At 38.1% G+C, this 24,751-nt stretch overlaps 2 protein-coding genes across 10 annotated transcripts in view; both read right to left on the reverse strand.

The window, feature by feature from the left end:
• Positions 1 to 24,751, reverse strand: part of C6H8orf34 (chromosome 6 C8orf34 homolog) — a 348,003-nt gene that overhangs the window by 256,583 nt on the left and 66,669 nt on the right. For all 9 annotated transcript variants that reach the window (XM_081501834.1, XM_081501835.1, XM_081501831.1 and 6 more), the window contains 2 exons: positions 20,263 to 20,410; positions 8,232 to 8,363 (listed from right to left, as the gene is read on the reverse strand). In XM_081501834.1, the coding sequence (XP_081357960.1) occupies positions 8,232 to 8,363; positions 20,263 to 20,410 (280 nt within the window). The remainder of the gene's footprint in view (positions 1 to 8,231; positions 8,364 to 20,262; positions 20,411 to 24,751) is intronic.
• Positions 15,392 to 17,113, reverse strand: LOC145510479 (target of EGR1 protein 1-like). Its single transcript, XM_081501838.1, is given in 4 exon segments — positions 15,392 to 15,982; positions 16,055 to 16,176; positions 16,178 to 16,868; positions 16,871 to 17,113. Coding segments are annotated over 4 exon segments (1,356 nt in total). The 5' UTR covers positions 17,103 to 17,113; the 3' UTR covers positions 15,392 to 15,671.

Here is a 24,751-nt window from a genome sequence, read left to right on the forward strand (position 1 = left end):
AGTAGAAATGCTTCAACCACATAGGTAAAACTTCAGTGAACTCTCTTTGTCATATTTTCCTTTAGTCGTGACAATTTATAATTGAAAATTAAAATCATATTATTATCTTGCAGATCTTTGTACCTATACTAGCCTGCATTGTGTAATGTGCTCTTTTTTGTTATCTGAAAATGCACAGCTTCTAAACTGTTGTCTCATGAGACCAGGACATATTTTGTATTAATCTATCTTATATTCTCTTCATTTACTCATTTATACTCTCATTTGTATAGCACAAAACACTGTCCTAGGTTCTAGAAGTAAATCAGTGTGAATAAATGTAACAAAATTCCCTGTACTCGTGGAGATGACATTCTATTCGAACTCACAGTCTATTGCATAGGGTATCAGGTTATTTTGTTCCTTACAAAACTGGCCTAATTAATATACAGTATATATTTTTAAATAAAGTTTTAGTAATAAAGATCTTTTGTAATGAATGTTAATGATATTTCTCTCTTATGAAAGGTAGTAACTGTTAATACGGTCTTTTTTCCTTTTATTATTTTTGTTCTTTTAAGAACAGTCACTTAGATTACACAAATATTTCTGTCAAATAATACTTCAGCTAAGAAAATATCCTTTTATTTTGAAAGTCTCTTTATTAGTTTTGCTTTAAAGTAAGAATTGTTGTAAAATTTTATCAAATACATTCAAGTATTATTTGAGATGTCATATGACTTTTCTTACTTTATCAATTTGTATGTTGCACCAACATACACATAATGGTAGTCCCGAAAGGAGAAGAAAGAACATTTGAAGAAATAATGCTTGAAAGATATTCCATGAAAACATTAATGAAAAAGAGTAGGGGTGGCTATGCTAATAGCAGACAAAATAGACTTTAAGACAAAACTTGTGAAAGAAGAGGACAAAGAATACTACATATTGGTAAAATGGTCAACCAGTCAAGAAGATTTAACAATTATTTAACATATACACATCTGACAGCAGAGCCCCCAAATACATGAATCAAACACTGATGTAATTGAGGGTATAGAATTCTACAATAATAGCTGGAAACTCTAATACTTCAGTGTCAATAATGGATAGAAAAAATCTAAACAGATCAATAAGAAAACAGAGCATTTGAACAACACTATAAATCAATTTGGCCTAATAGACATATAGAGAACAATACAAAGACTAACAGTCATATGTATTTTTCTTCAAGTGCATATGGAACAATCTCTGCTACTGCTGCTGCTCCTAAGTCGCTGCAGTCGTGTCTGACTCTGTGCGACCCCATGGAGTGGGTTGCCATTTCCTTCTCCAGTGCATGAAAGGGAAAAGTGAAAGTGAAGTTGCTCAGTCATGTCCAAGTCTCAGCGACCCCATGGACTGTAGCCCACCAGGCTCCTCCGTCCATGGGATTTTCCAGGCAAGAGTACTGGAGTAGGGTGCCATTGCCTTCTCCGGGAACAATCTCTAGTATAGACCATATATATGTCAGGTCACAAAACACCAATACAGTATACTAATGCATATATATGGAATTTGAAAGATGGTAACGATAACCCTATATGCGATACAGAATAAGAGACACAGATGCATAGAACAGTCTTATGGACTCTGAGGGAGAAGGTGAGGGTGGGACGTTCTGGGAGAATAGCATTGAAACATGTATATTATCATATGTGAAACAAAACACCATTCCATGTTTGATGCATGAGACAAATGCTCAGGGCTGGGGCGATGGGATGACCCAGAGGGATGGGATGGGGAGGGAAGTGGGAGGGGGGTCCAGGAGGGGGAACACATGTGGACCCATGGCTGATTCGTGTCAATGTATGGCAAAAACTACTACAATATTGTAATTAGCCCCCAACTAAAATAAATAAATTTATTTAAAAAAAAATAAGTCAAAATGTATAGACTACAGTAAAGGTGGTTTCTCAGATGGTAATTTGCAATTGTAAAGCCCACATTAAAAAGCAAGAAACATCTTATATCAATAACTGACCTTTATACCTTAAAGAAGTAGAAAAGAATAGAAAACTAAACTAAACCTAGCAGAATGACATAAATAATAAATATTAAAACAGAGATAGGTGAAATAGAGGATTCAAACGTAACCGAAACAAGCCAGCAAAACCAAAAGTTGATTCTTAAGAAAGAGCTTAAAAATTAATAAACCTTTAGCTAGATTCACTAAGAAAAAAGGGAGAAGACTCAAACTACTAAAATCAGAAATGTAACCAAGACATTACTACAGACTTTACAGAACTGTTTTTAAAAAGAATTAGAATGTTATGAATATTTAATGCCAATAAACTACACAACCTAGATGAAATGGAAAAATTCCTACAAACAAACTGCCAAAAGCTACTCAAGAATAAACAAAAGATTTATAATAAGACATGGAATCAATAATCATAAACCTCACAACAAAGTCAAGCACAAGACAAGGTGGCTTCACTGGTAAATTCTACCAAACATTTAAAGAAGAACTGACATCAATTCTTCTCAAACACTTCCAAAAAAATATAAAAGTAGGGAATGCATCTAAACTCATTCTATAAAGCCAGCATTTCCCTGACACAGAAGACAAAGATATAATAATAAAACAATACAGCAGCATCTCTTCTGAAAATAGATGCAAGAATGCTCAACAAAATAGCAACATATCAAATTCAGCAGCATAATAAAAGGAAACACAAAATAATCAAAGCAATCTTGAGAAAGAAAAATGGAGCTGGAGGAATCAGGCCCTTGGACTTCAGATTATACACTGAAGCTGTAGTAATCAATAGTAAGGTACTGGCACAACAACGGAAATATATATCAATGGAACAAGATAGAAAGCCCAGAAGTAAACCTATGGTCAATTAATTTACAACGAAGTAGGTAAGAGTACATTATACAATGGAGAAAAGACAGTCTCTTCAATTAGTGGTGTTGGAAAAACTGGAGAGCTCCATGTAAAAGAATGAAATTAGAACATTCTCTAAAACAAAAACAAATTCAAAATCGATTAAATACCTAAATATAAGGCCAGATACTATAAAACTCTTAAGAGGAAAACAGGCAGAACACTCTTTCACATAAATTGCAGCAGTATCTTTTTGGATGCATCTCCTATTCTAACGAAAATAAAAACAAAAATTTTTAAATGGGACCTAATTCAACTTAAAAGGTTTTGCACAGCAAAGGAAACCATTAAAAAATGAAACAAGAACCCACAGAATGGGAGAAAATATTTTCAAATGAAGCAACTGACAAGGGATTAATCTCCAAACTATACAAACAGTTCATGACAATATCAAAAAAACAACTCAATCACAAAATGGGCAGAAGATCTAAGACATACAGATGGCCAAAAAAGCATACAAAAAGATGCTCAACATTGCTAATTATTACAGAAATGCAAATTAAAACTACAATGAGGTATCACCTCACAGTGGTCACAATGGCCATCATCAAAAAGTCTACAAACAATGCGGGAGATGGTTTTGAGAAAAGGGAAGCCTTTTACACTGTTGGTGCGAATGTAAATTGGTAAAGCCACTAAGGAGAAGAGTATGGATATTCCTTTAAAAACTCAAAATAGAGCTACCACCAAAATAGCATTCCCACTCCTGGGCACATCTCCAGAGAAAATCATAATTTGAAAAGATACACGCACCCCAATGCTCACTGCAGCACTACAGTAGCCAAGACATGGAACTGACCTAAATATCCATCCACAGAGGAATGGAGAAAGAAGGCACAGTATGTATATTTGACAGAATATTCCTCAGTCATAAGAAAGAATGAAATAATGCCATTTGCAGCCAACATGGATAGACTTAGACATTATCGTAATAAATGCTGTGAGCCAGACAGAGAAGGACACATGTAGTATGATATCACATATGTGGAATATAAAAAGATGATATGAATGAATTTATTTATAAAATAGAGACAGCCTCACAGACTTGGAAAACAAACTTATGGTTACCAAAGGGGAAAGGTGGGGGGGGAGAGATAATTAGGAGAGTGGGATTAACATATACACACTATTGCATATAAAATAGATAATCAACAGGGACCTAACGTATAGTACAGGAAACTCTACTCAATATTCTGTAATAACCTATATGGGAAAAGAATCTGAAAAAGAATGGGTATATGTAGACGTATTAACTGAATCACTTTGCCGTACACCTAAAACTAATACAACATTGTAAATAAACTATACTCCAATGTCAAATAAAAATTACATTTAAAAAGTATTTATAAGCTGTTCCCATGCAATAAAAACTAAAACTAATAAATGAACTCATTAAAAAAGGTTAAATATCATGACAAAGTGGGATTTATCTCATGAATATAAAAGTTATTTAACATAAGAGAATTAATCAATACAATGATTGTGTTAACAGAATAAACTTTAAAATGGACCATCATTTTGAATGATGGAGAAAAGGCTTTTGACAAAATTCAACATTCTGTCATAATAAAAACTCCCAGTAAATGAGTAGAAAGGAACTTCTTCAATACGATAAAAGAAACTCACAGCTAACGTCATGTAGATTAGTAAAATAATAAAAATTTTCCCCTTAAGATGAGGAACAACAAAGGATGCTGGCTTTCATCACTTACCTTCAACACTAATAAATTTCTAGCCTGAGCAAGTAGGCAAGAAAACAAAATAAACAGCATCAAAACTGGAAAATGAAAAATAAAACTAACTCTACTTGCAGATAAAAAGAATAGCAACTTACTTTAAAAAATGAACAAAGGACTTCAATAGACATTTCTCAAAGGAAGATACACATACGGCCAAGAAGAACATGAAAGGATGCTCAATATCATTAGTTGTTATAGAAATGTAAGTCAAAACAATGAGATAACAACTTCACACCCACTTGTATGGTATACTATTTTTGTTATAAATAGAAAGTAACAAATGTTGGTGAGAATGTAGAGAAACCAAAAACCTTTATATTGCTGATGGGAATGTAAAATAGTACAGCCTCTATAAAACATAACTGCAATTCTCTCCATTTAAAACATACAATGTAACCCAGCATTTCCACTTCAAGGTATATACTCAAAATCATGGATCATGAGTATTCAAACAGCTACTTGTATGTCAGTGTTTATAGCAGGACTATTCATGATAGCAAAATGTAGAACCAACCAAAATATCCTAAAGTAAATGGATGAATAAACAGAATGTAGTCTATCTATACAATGGAATATGATTCAACCACAAAAAGGAATGAAGTTCTATTACCTGCTGCAATGGGAATGAACCTGAAAATATTACGCTAGGTACAATAAGTCAATCACAGGAAGATCACACATCATATGATGCTATTAAGATGAAAGTGTTAGTCACTCAGTTCAGTTCAGTTCAGTCACTCAGTCATGTCTGACTCTGCAACCCCATGGACTGCAGCACACCAGGCTTCCCTGTCCACCACCAACTCCCGGAGTTTACTCAAACTCAAGTCCATTGAGTCAGTGATGCCATCCAACCATCTCATCCTCTGTCGTCCCCTTCTCACTTAGTTGTGTCCAATTCTTTGTGCCAGGCTCCTCTGTCCATAGGATTTCCCAAGTAAAAATACTGGAGTGTGTTGCCATTCCCTTCTCCAGGCGATCTTCCTGACCCAGGGGTTAAACTCAGGTGTCCCCACATTATAGGCAGATTCTTTAAAGCCTGAGCCAATCGAAACAGGCAAATTCATAGAGACAGAAAGCAAGTCTCCAGGGGCTGTCTGGAGGTAGAAATGTTGAGTGACTGTCTGTACAGTTTTCTTTTCTGAGGTGAAATGTTTTGGTAAGAAAGAAGTTATGGTAGCACACTATTTTGAATGTACTAAATGCCATTTGAATTGTACAATTCAAAATGCTTAATTTTTGTTACATTATTTTAACCTAAAAAAAAAAAATGTATTTTTGAGTGATTTGTTATGAAGCCATGGTAACTAGAACATCTCTAAAACTTTTTTGGCTCTCCAAGGTCACAATGTTACACTTGTATGTTTTATTTTAGACATTTCATTGTTCTTATTTCCATCTGTAGGTCTATGACCCATCTCAGATTGATTTTCAGCATGAATTAAGGTATGCATCAATATGTGTATTTTTCCATATGAATCAATGTGTGTATTTTTCCATATGAATATCCAATGTTTAAGGACTGTTTCTTTTCTTACTGTATTGCTTAGATGTCCTTGTGAAAAACCATTTGACTGCATATGTAGGTTCTTTTTTTAAACTTTTTATTAAGGTCAATTGATCTATTTTTCTATCCTTTCTCCAAGATCACACTGTCTTGATAACTACAGTTTTATAAAAAGACTTGAAGCCAGGCAAGGTAAATTCTCCAAGCTAGTTCATGTTTTTCAAGATTTCTTTAGAAAATCATGGTCCTTTGCCTTTCCAAATCAATTTAAAATAATACAGTCAATTTCAAGGGCCTGTAGAGTTTGGATAGAGATTGTACTTATTTCAATAAGAGGTTGCTATTTGTTTCTCTGTTTCCTCTCTTCTTGTCTTTGTTTTGGGAGAATAAATCAAAAAAATGGGGCATCCTATTTTAATAAACTTATTAACATTTTATTTATTCTTTTTTGTGCTTCTTTCTAGTGGTGCTTTATATATTATAACATACAACTGTGACTTACCAGTCTATGTTCAAAAGATATTCTATTATTTCAGGAACAATTTATGTTTAAACAATATATTTCTAACTAATAACTCTGAATCCTATAATCTTAATGTCACATTTATTATCTCTATACATAATATTAAAAATGCATGAGACTGTGTTAATAATTTTCCTTTAAAAAGCTAATAGCCCAGTGGAGCCAGAGGTTAAGAGTAGGTCACCTGAAGAGAAAAGATATTAGATGCCAGTTCACCAGTAACATTTTGTGCCTATAGAACATCCCATAAATAGCAAAGTCTCTGCAAAATGATGGACCTTACGGCATTCTGTCCTGTAAGTGCTGAGATCCAGGACTTAGCTCTTTAAAATTAGCAAGCTCTAGGGTTATGTATTAATATTTATCGTTGGGAGAGAATGAAGACAGACAGACAGACATTTCCAAGGATAGAAAGAGAAATGTGAGACTGAGAACTGATTGATTTCATTTATTCCTTTATTCTTTTTTTTCATTTAACACTACTCATTGAGCCAGGAACTGTACTAGATATTACTGGGAATACGGTTGTGAACAACACATTTAAATTTTAAACTCGTATGCTTTTTTTAAATGTTGGGACCAAATATAAACCACCCTGGTGAAGCAGTATAAACCAACCTGGTGAAGCAGTATAATTTAGCTACAATAATAATTTTAAAGGAACATTTGTAGTTTATAATACTTCACATAATTCTCACTAGAATTTTGTGGCTGATACCAATTCTTTTTATGAGTGTCATTGTATAAACAAAAACAAAAAAAAACTCAAGGAGTTAATTTCAGTTATTTTCACAAATGTTCCAAATTCAGAATCGAGTTAGCACATAATGATTTTTCAAAATTTTCAAACAAAGATAAGTATTTTCTACCTATTCCTTTCTCTGTTTAAATTCACACATCTCAGTCTGCAATAAGCACAAGAAACTGATGTTTAAGAACAGCTTTCAGGCTCTTTTGTCTTCCAAGAATAACTGACTTGCAACAAGATCCTAAGCTATGTGACATGTATATGCATATGTAGTGGTAACAGAGCACTGGAAAAACTTAGCAGCTAGAAAGGCAGAGAGAAAGGAGGGGAGGCATTGAGAGAAGGGGTTCTTATTATTGTGGGAGACAACAAATATACAATTCAGTAATAAATGAGTAGGACTTCAGAGAGATCCTGGATGAAGGATTTTTTTTTTTATTTTGTTAAATGTTTTGAATAGAAATCTTTGCTTTCCCTCTGAAAGATTTAATTTGTTTTTATATCCTTTATTAAATGTAGGGTTGGTATTGCTCTGAATATGATAAAATACTGCAACTGTTCATGAGAGGCAAGGGACCTGCTCCATGAAGTTTACATTCTTAAAAGAATATTATACTCAAAAGTCTAAATCAATCACATATGCTTGAGAATATACATTAATGCTAAAAGAAATGTGAAATTCATTAGAATTAATTGGCAGAAATATCAGAAAAAAATTTGGCTTCAATTCTTACCTTTTCTTCACTTTACTAACACACACTGAACATATATTAAGTTAATATTTAAATGACAAATTTCCTTACATGATTTTGATTCTGGAGATGGTGGATAAATATTAGACACAGCAAGGTCACTTTTTGACTTTTTAGGCTTCTTTGCATTTAATTGCCAGGGCTTATCATAGTTTCTGAAATCTCTTCTTGTTCCTTTATGTTCTGTCAAACAAAAGAACAACACAATAAAAACAATAAGTGATTTCATGATTGATCAAAAATTAAATCCATGAGGTAATTAGATATACCTAGTGAAAGCTATACTGCCTTGTATCAAAATAATGCAAATATCCCAGAGTATTACTTGCTTTATTTTTCCTGTAACCTTGAGTTTTGCATTTGAGATGAATTAGTTTATATATTAATATGATTAAAATGATGTTAAACTGTGAAATTATTTGAAAGTCTTTTTAAGGCACAAATTACTTAAAATAACATTATATAAATGGGTGTCATAGAATAAAGCATTGTATTTTGCTGTAAATAAAAAACTAAATGTTTAAGTAAATTTTACTCATCTGATGTTACCTTATCTGTTATTCACTACGACACATAAAACCACTGGTGCACACGTACATTTCCACCATAGTATTTGTTAGGCAAGTTAAATAAATAGACTTGTTTACTCTTCAGAGCAGGTTTCAGACCTTGCTTCTAACCTTCCTGGACACAGCCCTGACTGGGAGGGACTGTGAATGGCTGCCCGCCCTGAGTACAGGACTTGCAGCACCATAGATAAAATGCCAGGGTGGGAGCGGGAGGAGGGAAATCTTGACATTGTTTAGCCCCTGAAGTGGGACTGAACAACTAAGTCCCAGGCTTAAACACATTCCAAGTTTTACACGACAAAACATTGTACAGGAGGCAGTGATCAAGACCATCCCCAAGAAAAAGAAATGCAAAAAGGCAAAATGGTTGTCTGAGGAGGCCTTACAAATAGCTGAGAAAAGAAGAGAGATTAAGACAAAGGAGAAAAGGAAAGATATACCCATTTGAAAGCAGAGTTCCAAAGACAAGCAAAGTGAGATAAGAAAGCCTTCCTCAGTGACCCATGCAAAGAAATAGAGGAAAACAATAGAATGGGAAAGACTAGAGATCTCTTCAAGAAAATTAGAGATACCAAGGGAACATTTCATGCAAAGATGGGCACAATAAAGGACAGAAATGGTATGGACCTAACAGAAGCAGAAAATATTAAGAAGAGGTGGCAAGAATACAAAGAAGAACTATACGAAAAAGATCTTCATGAACCAGATAACCGCGATCCTGTGATCACTCACTTAGAGCCAGACATCCAGGAATGCAAAGTCAAGGGGGCCTTAGGCATTATCACTATGAACAAAGCTAGTGGAGGTGACAGAATTCCAATTGAGCTATTTCAAATCCTAAAAGATGATGCTGTGAAATGATGATTGCTGCACTCAATATGCCAGCAAATTTGGAAAACTCAGAAGTGGACACAGAACTGGAAAAGGTCAGATTTCATTCCAATCCCAAAGAAAGGCAATGCCAAAGAATGCTCAAACTACTGCACAATTGCACTCATCTCAAACACTAACAAAGCAATGCTCAAAATTCTCCAAGCCAGGCTTCAACAGTACATGAACTGTGAACTTTCAGATATTCAAGCTGAATTTAGAAAAGGCAGAGGAACCAGACATCAAATTGCCAACATCCACTGGATTATAGAAAAAGTAAGAGAGTTCCAGAAAAACATCTAATTCTCTTTTATTGACTATGTCAAAGTCTTTGACTATGTGGATCACAACAAACTGTGGAAAACTCTTCAAGAGATGGGAATACCAGACCATCTTACTTGCTTCCTGAGAAATTCGTATGCAGGTCAAGGAGCAACAGTTAGAACTGGACATGGGACAACGGACTAGATCCAAATTGGGAAAGGAGTACATCAAGGCTGTATATTGTCACCCTGCTTATTTAACTTTGTATATACAGAGTACATCATGAGAAATACCGGGCTGGATGAAGTACAAGCTGGAATCAAGATTGTGGGGAAAAATATCAGATATGCCTCAGATATTCAGATAACATATCTGCATATAAATAACCTCAGATATGCAGATAACACCACTGTTAAGGCAGAAAGTGAAGAGGAACTAAAGAGCCTCTTGATGATGGTGAAAGAGGAGAGTGAAAAACTGGCTTAAAATTCAACATTCAGAAAACAAAGATCATGGCATCCAGTCCCATCACTCCATGGCAAATAGAAGGGGAAACAATGGAAACAGTGAGAGACTTTACTTTCTTGGGCTCCAAAATCACTGCAAATGGTGACTGCAGCCATGAATTTAAAAGATGCTTGCTCCTTGGAAGAAAAATTATGACCAACCTAGATAGCACATTAAAAAGCAAAGACATTACTTTGCCAACAAAGGCCCATCTAGTCAAAGCTATGGTTTTTCCAGTAGTCAAGTATGAATGTGAGAGCTGGACTATAAAGAAAGCTGAGTGCCGACAAATTGATGCTTTTGAACTGTGGTGTTGGAGAAGACTCTTGAGGGTCCCTTGGACTGCAAGGAGATCAAACCAATCAATCCTGAAGGAAATCAGTTCTGAATATTCATTGGAAGGACTGATGCTGAAGCTGAAACTCCAATACTTTGGCCATCTGATATGAAGAAATGACTCATTGGAAAAGACCCCGATGCTGGGAAAGATTGAGGGCAGGAGGAGAAGGGGACGACAGAGGATGAGATGGTTGGATGGCATCACCGACTCGATGGACATGAGATTGAGTAAGCTCCGGGAGTTGCTGTTGGACACGGAAGCCTGGCATGCTGCAGTTCATGGGGTCGCAAAGAGTTGGGCACAACTGAGTGACCGTACTGAACTAAACTGAGGCTTGCAATTTGGTTACATATTGATGATTCTATCAGTTTGCATCCGTCCTGGATTTATAAGGGGGAACACTGAACTGTAATCTTTGAAGTCTCACACACAGAGCTGATGTACTGCCTGGGACCTCTTCCCAACTGGAACTCCAGACTGCCATCACATGGGACTTCTCCGCATTGTTTAAGTCTGAATGTCAGCAAGTCCAATTTGGTGATGTATCTTCTGGTCTATTTCTCTTCTTTTAATGTTAGTATATTGAAAGTAAGCTAGATAATTCTCTAATACATATTTTTATTATCTATTTGTATATAACGAGTGGCTCATTTTGTTAACAAATCCTTTGACCCTGAAACAAAAGTGAAAACTTTCAGCAAAACAGTATTACTCATTTTTTCCACTGTTCTGTTCAAGAAAGAGTAGTTCAATCACCTTTACTGAAAGCTACAGTTCCCGTTCAAAGGTGGTCAGTATCATACCAACTTTCAAATGAAATGATCTTTCCAGGAGTTCATCCCTCTTGACATCTTTTCATTCCATATTTTTAGACAGACTCTATTGTGGAGTTTTTTCTTCTTTTATTCTCAGGGCATTATAGTCTCCTTATCCCCATATCACCTACCTAAATGCACCTTCTCTGTCTTATTCATTGCTTCTTTATCTTTTATCTACGTGACATTCCTTAGCTTCCTTCTACCTTCTTGTTTAAATTTCAATATTTTCAAATCATCCTAGCTCTATGCATGATTCATAAATCTTTCTCTGGCTACCCACTCATAAACACCAAGTAGACATCATGAAATATTATAGAGATTCCTCAAATTCCCAAGTTTGTACTTAATGAGTTGTTGTCCAGTTTTTCTACTGTAAACATCCCATTAAATACCAAAGGAGGTATAAATATTCTAAAATACTAGTAACAGAAATATTGGTCTATGAACAGAAATATTGGTCTGCATTCTGCCATAGAATGCAGAATTAAGACAAAAGATAGACATATCAGAAATAGATTGAAAAATATCTAGACATTCACAATGCTTGCCCCTACCTCAGATTCAGCTCCTTACATTGTTTCACAGTCTATCAGAATTTGTCTTTCTATATCCAGCCTAGGACCATAGTTTCTTCTAATGCAACACAGCTAAAGGAATTAAGAATCACGGACACAAAACATAGTATCTCATGATACAAAGAAAAACTAACAGCAGCCATAGAAGAATAATACACTGGATTTTGCAGCTTTTTAAATTGTCCACTTTTGGAAAGAAAAAAAAAATCCACATTAATTTAAATATCTTAGCAATGATATTGTTCTTATTTAATGTGTTGAAAAGAGATATGAGACAGAAAGTCACTTGTCAGTTTCTCAAAGACCTATAGGATTTGACTGACACTGGAAATAGTAGCAGCCATGATTTCACCTGTCTCTCCCAAATTTTTTAAAACTATCTAAATAGTTCTAAGCTATATGGTAAGGGAACAAAAAAGAAGAGAATACCTACACTATTTATTGACAAACCTAAAACTAGATGGACTTTTCCCATGGCTCAGCAGTAAAGATCCTCCTGCCTGCCAATGCACAAGACATAGGTCCGATCCCTGGTTTGGGAAGATCCCCTGGAGGAGGAAATGGCAATCCACTCCAGTATTCTTGCCTGAGAAATCCCATGGACAGAGGAGCCTGGAGGGCTGCAGTCCATGGGGTCACAAAAGTGCTAGCCGTGAATTAGCAACTAAACAAAACTAATTAGAACATTCTTCATTTAAATTCAAATAAACACAATAAATATTTTAACAAAGAAGTTTCAATATAAAAAAGCAAGAATATATCACTCAAGATATAGAAGAAATTCATATTTTGAGGGAAGATTTACTATGAAAAAACCTTTAAATTTTAGAATATGGGTATTTTATCTTCTTAATACAAATAAAATAGACTCTGTGAAACAAAAAGAAATAAAAAAGAAATAAAACTATAATTGCTAAGATAAATGAAAGAAGATAAAGAATACTGACAGGAAATTAAAATGCAATATGTACCAACATTTAAATCTGTATACAAAGCCAGAAAGAGAAAAGTAATACTGTAGAAAATTGAATCAGTGACAGGGAGAACACACTTGACAAACCTCCCTAGAAGTTACTGACAAAGTAAAGAAAATAATTTATACATAGCTGATTTTTCTGAAGAAATCAAAACAAATACAATAGAAGCATTAAGTACACAAGAAGACAACTGTTATAGGATAAAGATGCAGGTTTGCTAATTGAAAGGATTCACTGGATAAAATGAAAAATAAGAAAAGAGACAAACATCCAGATGTGTTCCCAGTAAAACTTTTGAATATCAGAAATAAAGAAAAAAACAAATCCCATAAGTGTTTAATAATAGAGCATCTAAAAATAAGTAAAAACAAGGTTGCTTTCAACTTTCTCCTAGACGTTAAAAGACAAACTTCTGAGAACATGTTAAGTCCCCAAGATGCTAGATAAATTTAAAAGCAAAAAGCGGGCACCTTCAGATATTTTCAATTGTATTAACCTAAATAGTTTGAATATTGAGACTTTTTCTAACTAATTATAACAAGCACCGAAAGAAATAATTCAAAATAACAGTTAAAGTTTAAACTGGCACTGTTTACTGTCACCTGAATTATAACCTCTTCTGCTAATACTCATATCCAAGAATTAGTCTCTGCTTTCCTTCTCCCTCCTGCCATGTCCTTCCCTCTAAAATCTTTCCTCTTCACCTTCTGGGGCATACATTCCATAGTAAACAACAGTTCTCCATCTTCAAATCCTCTCCTTCAAGAGAAGAGCCACCTCATTCTTTCGACAAGAGTGCTCCCTCCTCTGTAGTTTCTTGGAATGAAAGGTGTTCATCCCCTCCTCACGTGTCACCTGCTATAGGCTGGGTTTTTCTGGTCCATCCATGGTGGGGTTTTTTTGTTTTGTTTGTTTGTTTTGGAGTGTAATTGCTTTACAATGCTGTGTTACTTTCTGCTGTTCAATGAAGTGAATCAGCTATGTGTATACATGTATTCCCTCCCTCTTGGACCTACCTCCCACCTATATCCCCCACCCCCCCTCAAGTCATCACAGACCACCAAGCTGAGCTCCCTGTGCTATACAGCAGCTTTCCACTAGCTCTCTATTTGATACATGGTAGTGTATATATGTCAATCCTAATCTCCCAATTCATCCAACCCTCCCCTTCCCTACTGTGTCCACAAGTCCATTATCTATACCTGCATCTCTATTCCTGCCCTAGAAATAGGTTCATCTGTACCATTTTTCTGGATTCCACATATACAGCAGCTAGGACAAGGAAACAACCTAAATGTCCAATGACAGCTGAATGGATAAAGAAGATGTGGTACATATACATGATGGAATATTACTCAGTCATAAAAAGGAATGAAGCTGGGTCATTTGTAGAGATGTGGGTAGACCAACAGTCTGTCATACAGAATGAAGTCAGAAAGAGAAAAACAAATATGGTCCATCCACGTTGAGTTGAAAGTTTCTCCTCTCCTGTGGTAAGTGCTGTGTGTCTATACTGCTCACCACTCTTCATCACTGCATCTTTCTGCTCCTGATTACTCTTGCAGCCCCACTCAAGACAATGGCACAGTTACCCTTGATCTTTCAACAACCAGAATGAAACCCTCGTGACCTCTTAATTTCTTAAACATGTATTGAGCCTCACACTTCACTGTCCTCTAAAACCCTAAAGAACTTCACTTCCCTGAACTTCAGAGCCCACAAACTCAGGCCACCCATAGGACTTTCTCATCCTCTGGAACCATTTCCCCTCAAAAGTCTTGGTCCCAAACATCACAATTTTCCCTGGCCTTCTCAATCTTTCATATTTTCACCATACCTTCCCTTACATCGGCCTCTTAAAGATTCTTAGTTCTCTGATCTGCTTTTTGTGTCTAGACTGTTTCCTTGTTCCCTCCCTCTCATACCAAGCCACATGCTTTGATTGCTTGTACAATTTACCCACAGACATCCTCAACGCCTTCATAAAACTGTCTGTCCACCCTTCATCCTCACTGCTGTACATCCACAGTTCTCATCAGTCTATCAAACTTCTTTTCTCCCCTTCCTCCTAGCACTTGTGGGCACTCTGGGGGAAAAACCACAATCCTGCCCATGATTTCTATAATTATTACTTCATGTCTTAAATTTTGGATAAGCCCCTGGACTGCTTCAGTCTTTTTTATTTTCCTTTGCCAAGTCTCTTTTTATTCCCCACGGTGACTTCACAATCATTATCATTCACTTCTTTTTTTTTTTTTTTTTTGGTCAGATATTTTCATATCTTGTTTCTGTTTGTTTTTTTGGGTAAAACTTTCCCAGGACACTTTGAGATTTAAAAAATGAATAAAGTCGGTGTTACAGGTGCTGGTCAGCCTTCTTACTTGTACCCTTGTTCTTCAGCCTCTGGGGTAAAGGCCGAGATGCCAAAGCAGTGCAACAGTATCTTTGCTGGGACCCCATCCTATCTCTGAGTAGTTGGGGTTAAGTCATTCACATGCTAGAGGGATCCAGACCCCTCTGATCCACTCTCAGCTTCTCCTCCTAGGCCCTGAGTGCTGCCTAGAAGTTGGGTCAGCTGCTGCCCCAAGCCAGCTTCATCTTCTGGTTGTGGGCTTTGGAAGAACGGGAGAACTGGCTCTTAACCACTGTGAGGGGGACAGCTTTGCCACTCAGGTATACCTTGTTGTGACATTCAGGTAGCCATGGTTCAGAGCTACAGGGCTGGGATCCTTGGCTCACTCCCACATAGGCCATCACGTAACCTGTCATAAAGGCATCAAAACCAGCCCGATGCAGTCCATCCCCAGGCACTGGGTTAGGACTGACTTGACTCTCTGGGGCTTCTGAAGTGGCCATGTCAGTTGTGACTTGCCTCTCTGGGGCTTCTGAGGTGGCCACGTCAGTTGTGACTTGCCTCTCTGGGGCTTCTGAGGTGGCCATGTCAGTTTCAGCACTTGTTGCCTTAGGCTTCATCTCCAGGTCATTTGTGTGACCTTGCTCAGAGGCAGGTTGGGTCCCAGTCTCATCCTCAGCCACCTCCTGCTCAGTTTCTTCAGGCTTGAGGTCGTCCTTACAGGCGTCGTCTCCGTCGCCTCTTGTCCTCCGCCGCAGCTTCATCAGTGTCAATGATAAGGTCAATATCATGGGACCGAGGACACTGTGGTCCCAGGGGGCACCAGCCATAGGCCGAGAAGTTGTCACAGATGCTGGTGGAAGGAGTACGGTAGGTGGGGGGTGGCGCACAGCAGCGGTAGTCAATATGGGCCCTCATGCTAGAAGGATAGCTGCAAAACTCCAGGGTCAGGTGTGGGCTGCCAGCTGCCCGCTGCTTCCCATTTTCCCGCTCACATTTCCGGAAGGCGTATTCTAGGTAGGAGGCCAGAAAGCGGGCATGAAACTCAGAAGCATATTTGGTGTCATAAATGCCAGCGGGGAACATTTCACACAGGTCAGCAGTGAAGGTTCCCAAGTTCTCGGGCAGGTGTGCATAAAAGTTCTGGTAGAGGAACACCAAGTCTATCAGACCATTGTGTAGTACCAGGGGCCGGCGGGCCCGGATCAGCTCCAGGAACAGTGTCCTCACTGACTGTCTCTGACTCTCATCACCCTTGTCATTGCCCTTGTGGTAGGGGATTCCCTGAGCGTACTGCCGGTTGAAGTTGAAGCCATGCTGTACCAGGAACTGCACAGACTTTGGTTCTATGACATACTCTTCCATGCACAGTAGGGTCAGATTGAACACTTGGGCCAGGTATGAGTGTTCACCTGGTTCAGCAAACACTTCCTGTCCCCAAGCCCACTCAGTTCCGTGTCCACAGCCACAAAGTTAGCCGTCTTTATGGCCAGGAGGAGGGATGGCCACATCTCCTTGAAGTTGTCATTTTGCACATCCACCACGGGAACCTGGACTACTAGCTCCTCCCCAGATTTTGTGCTTTGGCGGACACCATCGTCTGAGACCACGGGAGCTGAGGCTGCGCCATCGTCACTGTTGGCGGCCATGACACCGCGGGTCCCTCGCCAGTATAGTCACTGGGCACGGGGGCTATCATTCACTTCAATTTCCCCAATTTAATCCCCAAAACTCCTGTCCTCAGCAAACAACTTCACTTCTTAATAAACTGGCAAAACATAGGTGAAAGATATCATCTCACACTTGCCTTATCCCAGTCCAGCTCCTACTCCAAATTTAAGCACGACTTCTTCCATTCTTCCATTCTCATAATTTTCATGTGCACAATCCTGAATGCTATTCCTGAAACTTCTGCCTTAACCCATCTAGAGTTTTAGACTCATATCCAACAGCCTACTGGAATTACCTACTAAGATGCCCCAAGAAATTCAAGTTCATCCAAAGAAGCTGGATGAATTTTAGTCCTGTGTTCCCCTCTTGCTTTATTTTATTGCTGTTCAGTCTCTCAGTCGCATCCAACTCTTTGTCACCCCATGAACAGCAGCACACCAGGCTTCCCTGTCCTTCACCATCTCCCAGAGTTTGCTCAAACTCATACCCATTGAGTCAGTGATGCTATCTAACCACCTCATCCTCTGTTGCCTTCTCCTCCTGCCCGCAATCTTTCCCAGCATCAGGGTCTTTTCCAGTGAGTCAGTTTTTTGCATCAGGTGGCCAAAGTACTGGAGCTTCAGCTTCAGCATCAGTCCTTCCAATGTATATTCAGGGTTGATTTCCTTTAGGACTAACTGGTTTCATCTCCTTGACCCCAAGGGAGTCTCTTGCTTTATGAACAATCACTTCTACCATTACCCAAATCAGACAACTATGAGTTATAATAATATCCTTCCCTCTCCAAGCAATGAGTCATTAAGTACTTGTGCTAGTCAAAATTCTAAAATGATCCATCCCCCAATCTCTGTCCCCTGATGTTATGCCCTAAATAATTCCCTCCTCATGAATGTAGTCAAGACCTTTGACTTTCATCAAACCAACAGAATATAGCAAAGGTGATGGGATGTCAATGCCATGATACATTGTATTATAAGATTCCATCTTAGTAAACCTTACTGAAAGAAATTCCCTTCCTTGTTACAGAAATAAGCCTGCTGTATTTAAAATGGATAACCAACAAAGACCTACTGTATAGCGTACAGAACTCTGCTGAACGTTATGTGGCAGCCTAATGAGGGAGGGGATGGGGGTTTGGGGGAGAATGGATCCATGTATATGTATGGCTAAGTCCCTTCACTGTTCACCTGAAATTATCACAACATTGCTAATTGGCTATACTCCAATACAAAATTAAAAGTTCAAAAATAAATAAATAAATGTAAGAAGGCTGAGTGCTGAAGAACTGATGCTTTTGAATTGTGGTGCTGGAGAAGACTCTTGAGAATCCCTTGGACAGCAAAGAGATCAAACCAGTCAATCCTAAAAGAAAGTCAACCCTGAATTCATTGGAAGGACTGATGCTGAAGCTGAAGCTCCAATACTTTGGCCACCTGATGGGAAGTGCTGACTCACTGGAAAAGATCCAGTTGCTGGGAAATATTAAAGGCAAAAGGAAGAACGGACGGCAGAGAATGAAATGGTTAGTCAACATCACCAACTCAATAGACATGAATCTGAGCAAACTCTGGAAGATAGTGAAGGATAGGGAAGCCTGGCATGCTGCAGTCCATGGGGTCATAAAGACTTGGATACGACTTAGCAACTGAACAACAACAGCAACAAATCCTCTCTCAGGAAACAAAAAGAAATAAGCTGCCATGATGCAAGAGCTGTGTGGCAAAGAACTGTGGGTTGTACCTATTTGTTGAGAGCAGCTGCTGGCTGAGACCCAGCAAGAAAACAGGGACTTCAGTCATACAGTTGCAAGGAAATTAATTCTGCCAACAACCTGAATAAACTTGGAAGCAGATTCTTTCTTATTCCAGCATCCAGATGAAGATACAACCTGGTCAACATCTTGATCTGTAGCTTTGTGTGATGAAACAGAAGATCTGCTTAAACCCTCCACAGACTTTTCACTTGTGGTAAATGGGAGCTATTAAATGTGTGTTGATTAATGCTATAGAATTTAATACACTATTGTCTCTCCATACATGATAACTTACAAATATGGGTTCCAATGAGTTTTAATGGGCTCATGGATGTTTATCTGGTCCACCTTCATAAGAATGGATTCCTCTTTGCATCTACAAACCAGAGCCTAAGCCTAATACTCCCCTTGCTAAGAATCTAACCCCAAGAAAGTGACCAAGAAAAAACAAGAGTTCCCTCTTATTATACCAAAAGCTCATATTCTGGTTTCCTGTATGCAGCAGAGAACTTCTGTATAGATAAGTAACACCAGAGTTGTCTACATTCTGCAGAGAATACCCTATCCCCTACCCACTTTAAGCACCAATGTGAGAATACAGCCAAAGAGAACCAAAATCCTTTCATGGGATCCCAGAGGGCATGAAGAGAAGAGAAGCAATGGTGCTATCCCCAGAAAGCATTTGGAATCCAGTCAGTCAGATATCATGGGAGTCAAGTGAGGAGTTAGCTACTCAAGCCACAGGTTTGCGGGTGGCATTTGGGTTCGGAAGTAAATACCAAACTAACAGACCAGTGTGTAGGAGAAATAAGCTTTCAGACACACATTTTATAAATAAAAATCAAAGACAAGTCTACCTAATTATCTCACTAATGCTTACTGGAGAGGTAAGGCTGGTTCCCCAATGTTTACAGTAAATAAATCTTTCTCAGGTCGAACTTACAACATAATGTAAAATTAGAACTGAGGGAAACAGAGAATAATTATCCATTTGGGCTACCAAAAAAGCTAACTCTAGAAATGTATTGTTCACCTTTTTACCCAGAGGAGCTATAAGCACTTAATTCAAATTCTTCATAAAAAGAGAATAAATAAATAAAGCTTAAAATAATTAGTTTGAATTCATATGAAATGAAAGTTTTCCATGCAAATCTGAATCTTACTTCTATTCAAACTGAATACAAAGATTCTCATATTTGGAAGCCTGATAAATAACAATCTATTCAAATTCGAGAATACTTTTTGACAAGTCTAGCATGTGGGTGAACATCAATGAATACATGAAACCCTAAGTAACTATCTAGATTTACTTGTTATAAAAAGACTTTCATAAATTTTACATTAAATGTATTAACATTAACTGTAAAATATATTTTTTCATTTACCTAATGTTTCACTTTCTGCCCAGAGAGCTGCAGATCCAGATAAGGTTCTTTGAAGTTGCCCACGGTTTCCTTGTTTTGACTGAAGATGGTCAATGAGAAATGGGATTGGCTGGTCAGGTGTCTCAGTTATTAACTTGGTCATTAATTCCTGAAGGCAGAGTAGAGCATATGTTTACATCTAATAATAACAGCAAACACATACACATCACTTACTATTACTAGGCACTGTTTTACCTGCTCTATACACAGCAACTAATTTAATTCTTATAACAATCTTTTCAGGTGGGTACAAGTTACTGGTCTCATTTTGAGAAAAGTAAATTGTCTACATTACACGGCTAATACATGGCAAAGCCAAGACATATTTGGAGTTTTAATTTTATTTTATTTGTCCAAAACATACTGGAAGTTTAAGTTCTTTTGAAAAATTACAGTCAAAGAAGTTTCAGCTTACCATTTTGAGAGATGCCATTATATATCAAATTTTTAATAGATTTCATCATAAGATTTATATGCCAATGTCATTTTTCTTTCTTAACTATACATAAATATCCCCAAATGAAGAAAATGTTGGAATGAAAGAAACCAGTAACAAGTCACAGCTTCACAGAAACCAAAAAATATTTTAAACTGGTTCTTTAAGAGAAGTTTCTTTTTTCAAAAGGCCTGAAAGTTATTCGTTCTTTCCTGCTCTTTCCTTTTTTTTTTTTTAATGAGTGAAGCAATGGAGAGTTCCATTTTTGGACTGCTCTAATGATGCTTTAAACTGGAGAGAAGTCTGCCTAAGGGTAATATCTACACATTGCTTTTACCAGTCAGAAATGGCAAGAGCAAGCTCCAATTTGTGGTCAATTAGAATCCCCATACTGTCCTTTTATCAACAGCTGCCAAGCCAACTGAACATCATTTCAAGCTGTGTAACTGGGTTTATGAACCTGCATGCACCACTTTAGATTCCTATTAGTCACATTTCATCTCGTTGGGTTTAGCTCAGAATTCTAGTCTGTCAATTGTCATTTTTTAAGTTCAGATTCTGTGAGAAGCAGTGGCTCTGGTGATACAGTGTGTTATCAAGTATTAGCAATGCTGATGGAAGAGATACTGGAAATTTCCCATCCCACTGTCTTTTTTTGTTGGTGGCCTATTTCCTCTGCCTTGAATGTTTTTTTCTGGAATGTTCAGATGGCTGGCTTGTCATCAGTTCAGTTCAGTCACACAGTTGTGTCCGACTCTTTGCAACCTCATGAGCCACAGCAAGCCAGGCCTCCCTGTCCATCACCTACTCCCAGAGTTTACCCAAACCCATGTCACTGAGTCGGTAATGCCATCCAACCATCTCATCCTCTGTCATCCTCTTCTCCTCCTGCCCTCAATCTTTCCCATCATCAGGATCTTTTCAAATGAGTCAGCTCTTTGCATCAGGTGGCCAAAGTATTGGAGTTTCAGCTTCAACATCAGTCTTTCCAATGAACACCCAGGACTGATCTCCTTTAGGATGGACTGGTTGGATCTCCTTGCAGTCCAAGGGACTCTCAAGAGTCATCTCCAACACTGAGCTTTCTTCATAGTCCAACTCTCACATCCAAACATGACTACTGGAAAAACCATAGCCTTGACTAGATGGACCTTTGTTGGCAAAGTAATGTCTCTGCTTTTTAATATGCTATCTAGGTTGGTCATAACTTTCCTTTCAAGGAGTAAGCGTCTTTTAATTTTATGGCTGCAATCACCATCTGCAGTTATTTTGGAGCCCCCCAAAATAAAGTCAATCCACTGTTTCCCCATCTATTTGCCATGAAGTGATGGGACTGGATGCCATGATCTTAGTTTTCTGACTGTTGAGCTTTAAGCCAACCTTTTCACTCTCCTCTTTCACTTTCATCAAGAGGCTCTTTAGTTCTTCTTCACTTTCTGCCGAAAGGGTGGTGTCATCCGCATATCTGAGGTTATTGATATTTCTCCCGGCAATCTTGATTCCAGCTTGTGTTTCTTCCAGCCCAGCATTTCTCATGATGTACTCTGCATACAAGTTAAATAAGCAGGGTGACAATATACAGCCTTGACGTACTCCTTTTCCTATTTGGAACCAGTCTGTTGTTCCATGTCCAGTTCTAACTGTTGCTTCCTGACCTGCAGACAGGATTCTCAAGAGACAGGTCAGATGGTCTGGTATTCCCATCTCTTCCAGAACTGTCCACAGTTTATTGTGATCCACACAGTCAAACGCTTTGGCATAGTCAATAAAGCAGAAATAGATGTTTTTCTGGAACTCTTTTGCTTTTTCGATGATCCAGTGGATGTTGGCAATTTTATCTCTGGTTCCTCTGCCTTTTCTAAAACCAGCTTGAACATCTGGAAGTTCACGGTTCACGTATTGCTGAAGCCTGGCTTGGAGAATTTTGAGCATTACTTTACTAGCATGTGAGATGAGTGCAATTGTGCGGTAGTTTGAGCATTCTTTGGCATTGCCTTTTTTGGGGATTGGAATGAAATCTGACTTTTTCCAGTCCTGTGGCCACTGCTGAGTTTTCCAAATTTGCTGGCATATTGAGTGCAGCACTTTCACAGCATCACCTTTGAGGATTTGAAATAGCTCAACTGGAATTCCATCACCTCCACTAGCTTTGTTTGTAGTGATGCTTTCTAAGGCCCACTTCACTTCACATTCCAGGATGTCTGGCTCTAGGTGAGTGATCACACCATCGTGATTATCTGGGTCGTGAAGATCTTTTTTGTACAGTTCTTCTGTGTATTCTTGCCACCTCTTCTTAATATCTTCTGCTTCTCTTAGGTCCATACCATTTCTGTCCTTTATCGAGCCTCTCTTTGCATGAAATGTTCCTTTGGTATCTCTGATTTTCTTGAAGAGATCTCTAGTCTTTCCCAATCTGTTGTTTTCCTCTATTTCTTTGCACTGATCACTGAGGAAGGCTTTCTTATCTCTCCTTGCTATTCTTTGGAACTCTGCATTCAGATGGGAATATCTTTCCTTTTCTCCTTTGCTTTTTGCTTCTTTTCTCTTCCCAGCTATCTGTAAGGCCTCCTCAGACAGCCATTTTGCTTTTTTGCATTTCTTTTCCATGGGGATTTTCTTGATCCCTGTCTCCTGTACAATGTCACGAACCTCTGTCCATAGTTCAGCAGGCACTCTGTCTATCAGGTCTAGTCCCTTAAATCTATTTGTCACTTCCACTGTATACTCATAAGGGATTTGATCTAGGTCATACCTAAATGGACTAGTGGTTTTCCCTACTTTCTTCAATTTAAGTCTGAATTTGGCAATAAGCAGTTCATGATCTGCGCCACAGTCTGCTCCTGGTCTTGTTTTTGCTGACTGTATAGAGCTTCTCCATCTTTGGCTGCAAAGAATATAATCAATCTGATTTCGGTGTTGACCATTTGGTGATGTCCACGTGTAGAGTCTTCTCTTGTGTTGTCGGAATAGGGTGTTTGCTATTACCAGTGGGTTCTCTTGGGAAAACTCTATTAGCCTTTTCCCTGCTTCATTCTGTACTCCAAGGCCAAACTTGCCTGTTACGCCAGGTGTTTCTTGACTTCCTACTTTTGCATTCCAGTCCCCTATAATGAAAAGGACATCTTTTTTGGGTGTTAGTTCGAGAAGGTCTCGTAGGTCTTCATAGAACCGTTCAACTTCAGCTTCTTCGGCGTTACTGGTCGGGGCATAGACTTGGATTACCACGATATTGAATGGTTTGCCTTGGAAACGAACAGAGATCATTCTATCGTTTTTGAGATTGCATCCAAGTACTGCATTTTGGACTCTTTTGTTGACCATGATGGCTACTCCATTTCTTCTAAGGGATTCTTGCCCACAGTAGTAGATATAATGGTCATCTGAGTTAAATTCACCCATTCCAGTCCATCTTAGTTCACTGATTCCTAGAATGTTGACGTTCACTCTTGCCATCTCCTGTTTGACCACTTCCAATTTGCCTTGATTCATGGACCTAACATTCCAGGTTCCTATGCAATATTGCTCTTTATAGCATCGGACTTTGCGTCTATCACCAGTCACATCCACACCGAGCTCATAGCTGGTGTTAAATGAATGAATGAATATTTGGTGTATCAAACCCAGGGGATGACAGAGGATGAGATGGTTGGATGGCATCACCGACTCGATGGACATGAGTTTGAGTAAGCTCCAGGAGTTGGTGATGGACAGGGAAGCCTGGCGTGCTGCAGTCCATGCGGTCACAAAGAGATGGACATGACTGAGGGACTGAACTACTAGAACTAAAGTCCCTTATTTTCCTAATAAACAATGATTAAAGCAGTCATAGATTTCTTAGCCCGGTAAAATACATTCTTCTGAATGTATTTTCTGCTACACCAGAAACTGCTGTCATATCTCGGAGATATTTGTTGACATTTATAACAGTCTAGGAACACATGGATTTGTCTGATTAGAGGCTAAATGGATTTTTTAGATGACAAGATTACAAGTTGATCTCACAGACATGGATGA

This window comes from Giraffa tippelskirchi, chromosome 6, assembly GCF_054371585.1.
Source record: "Giraffa tippelskirchi isolate mGirTip1 chromosome 6, T2T-mGirTip1v1.2.pri, whole genome shotgun sequence".
Lineage (NCBI taxonomy): Eukaryota > Metazoa > Chordata > Mammalia > Artiodactyla > Giraffidae > Giraffa > Giraffa tippelskirchi.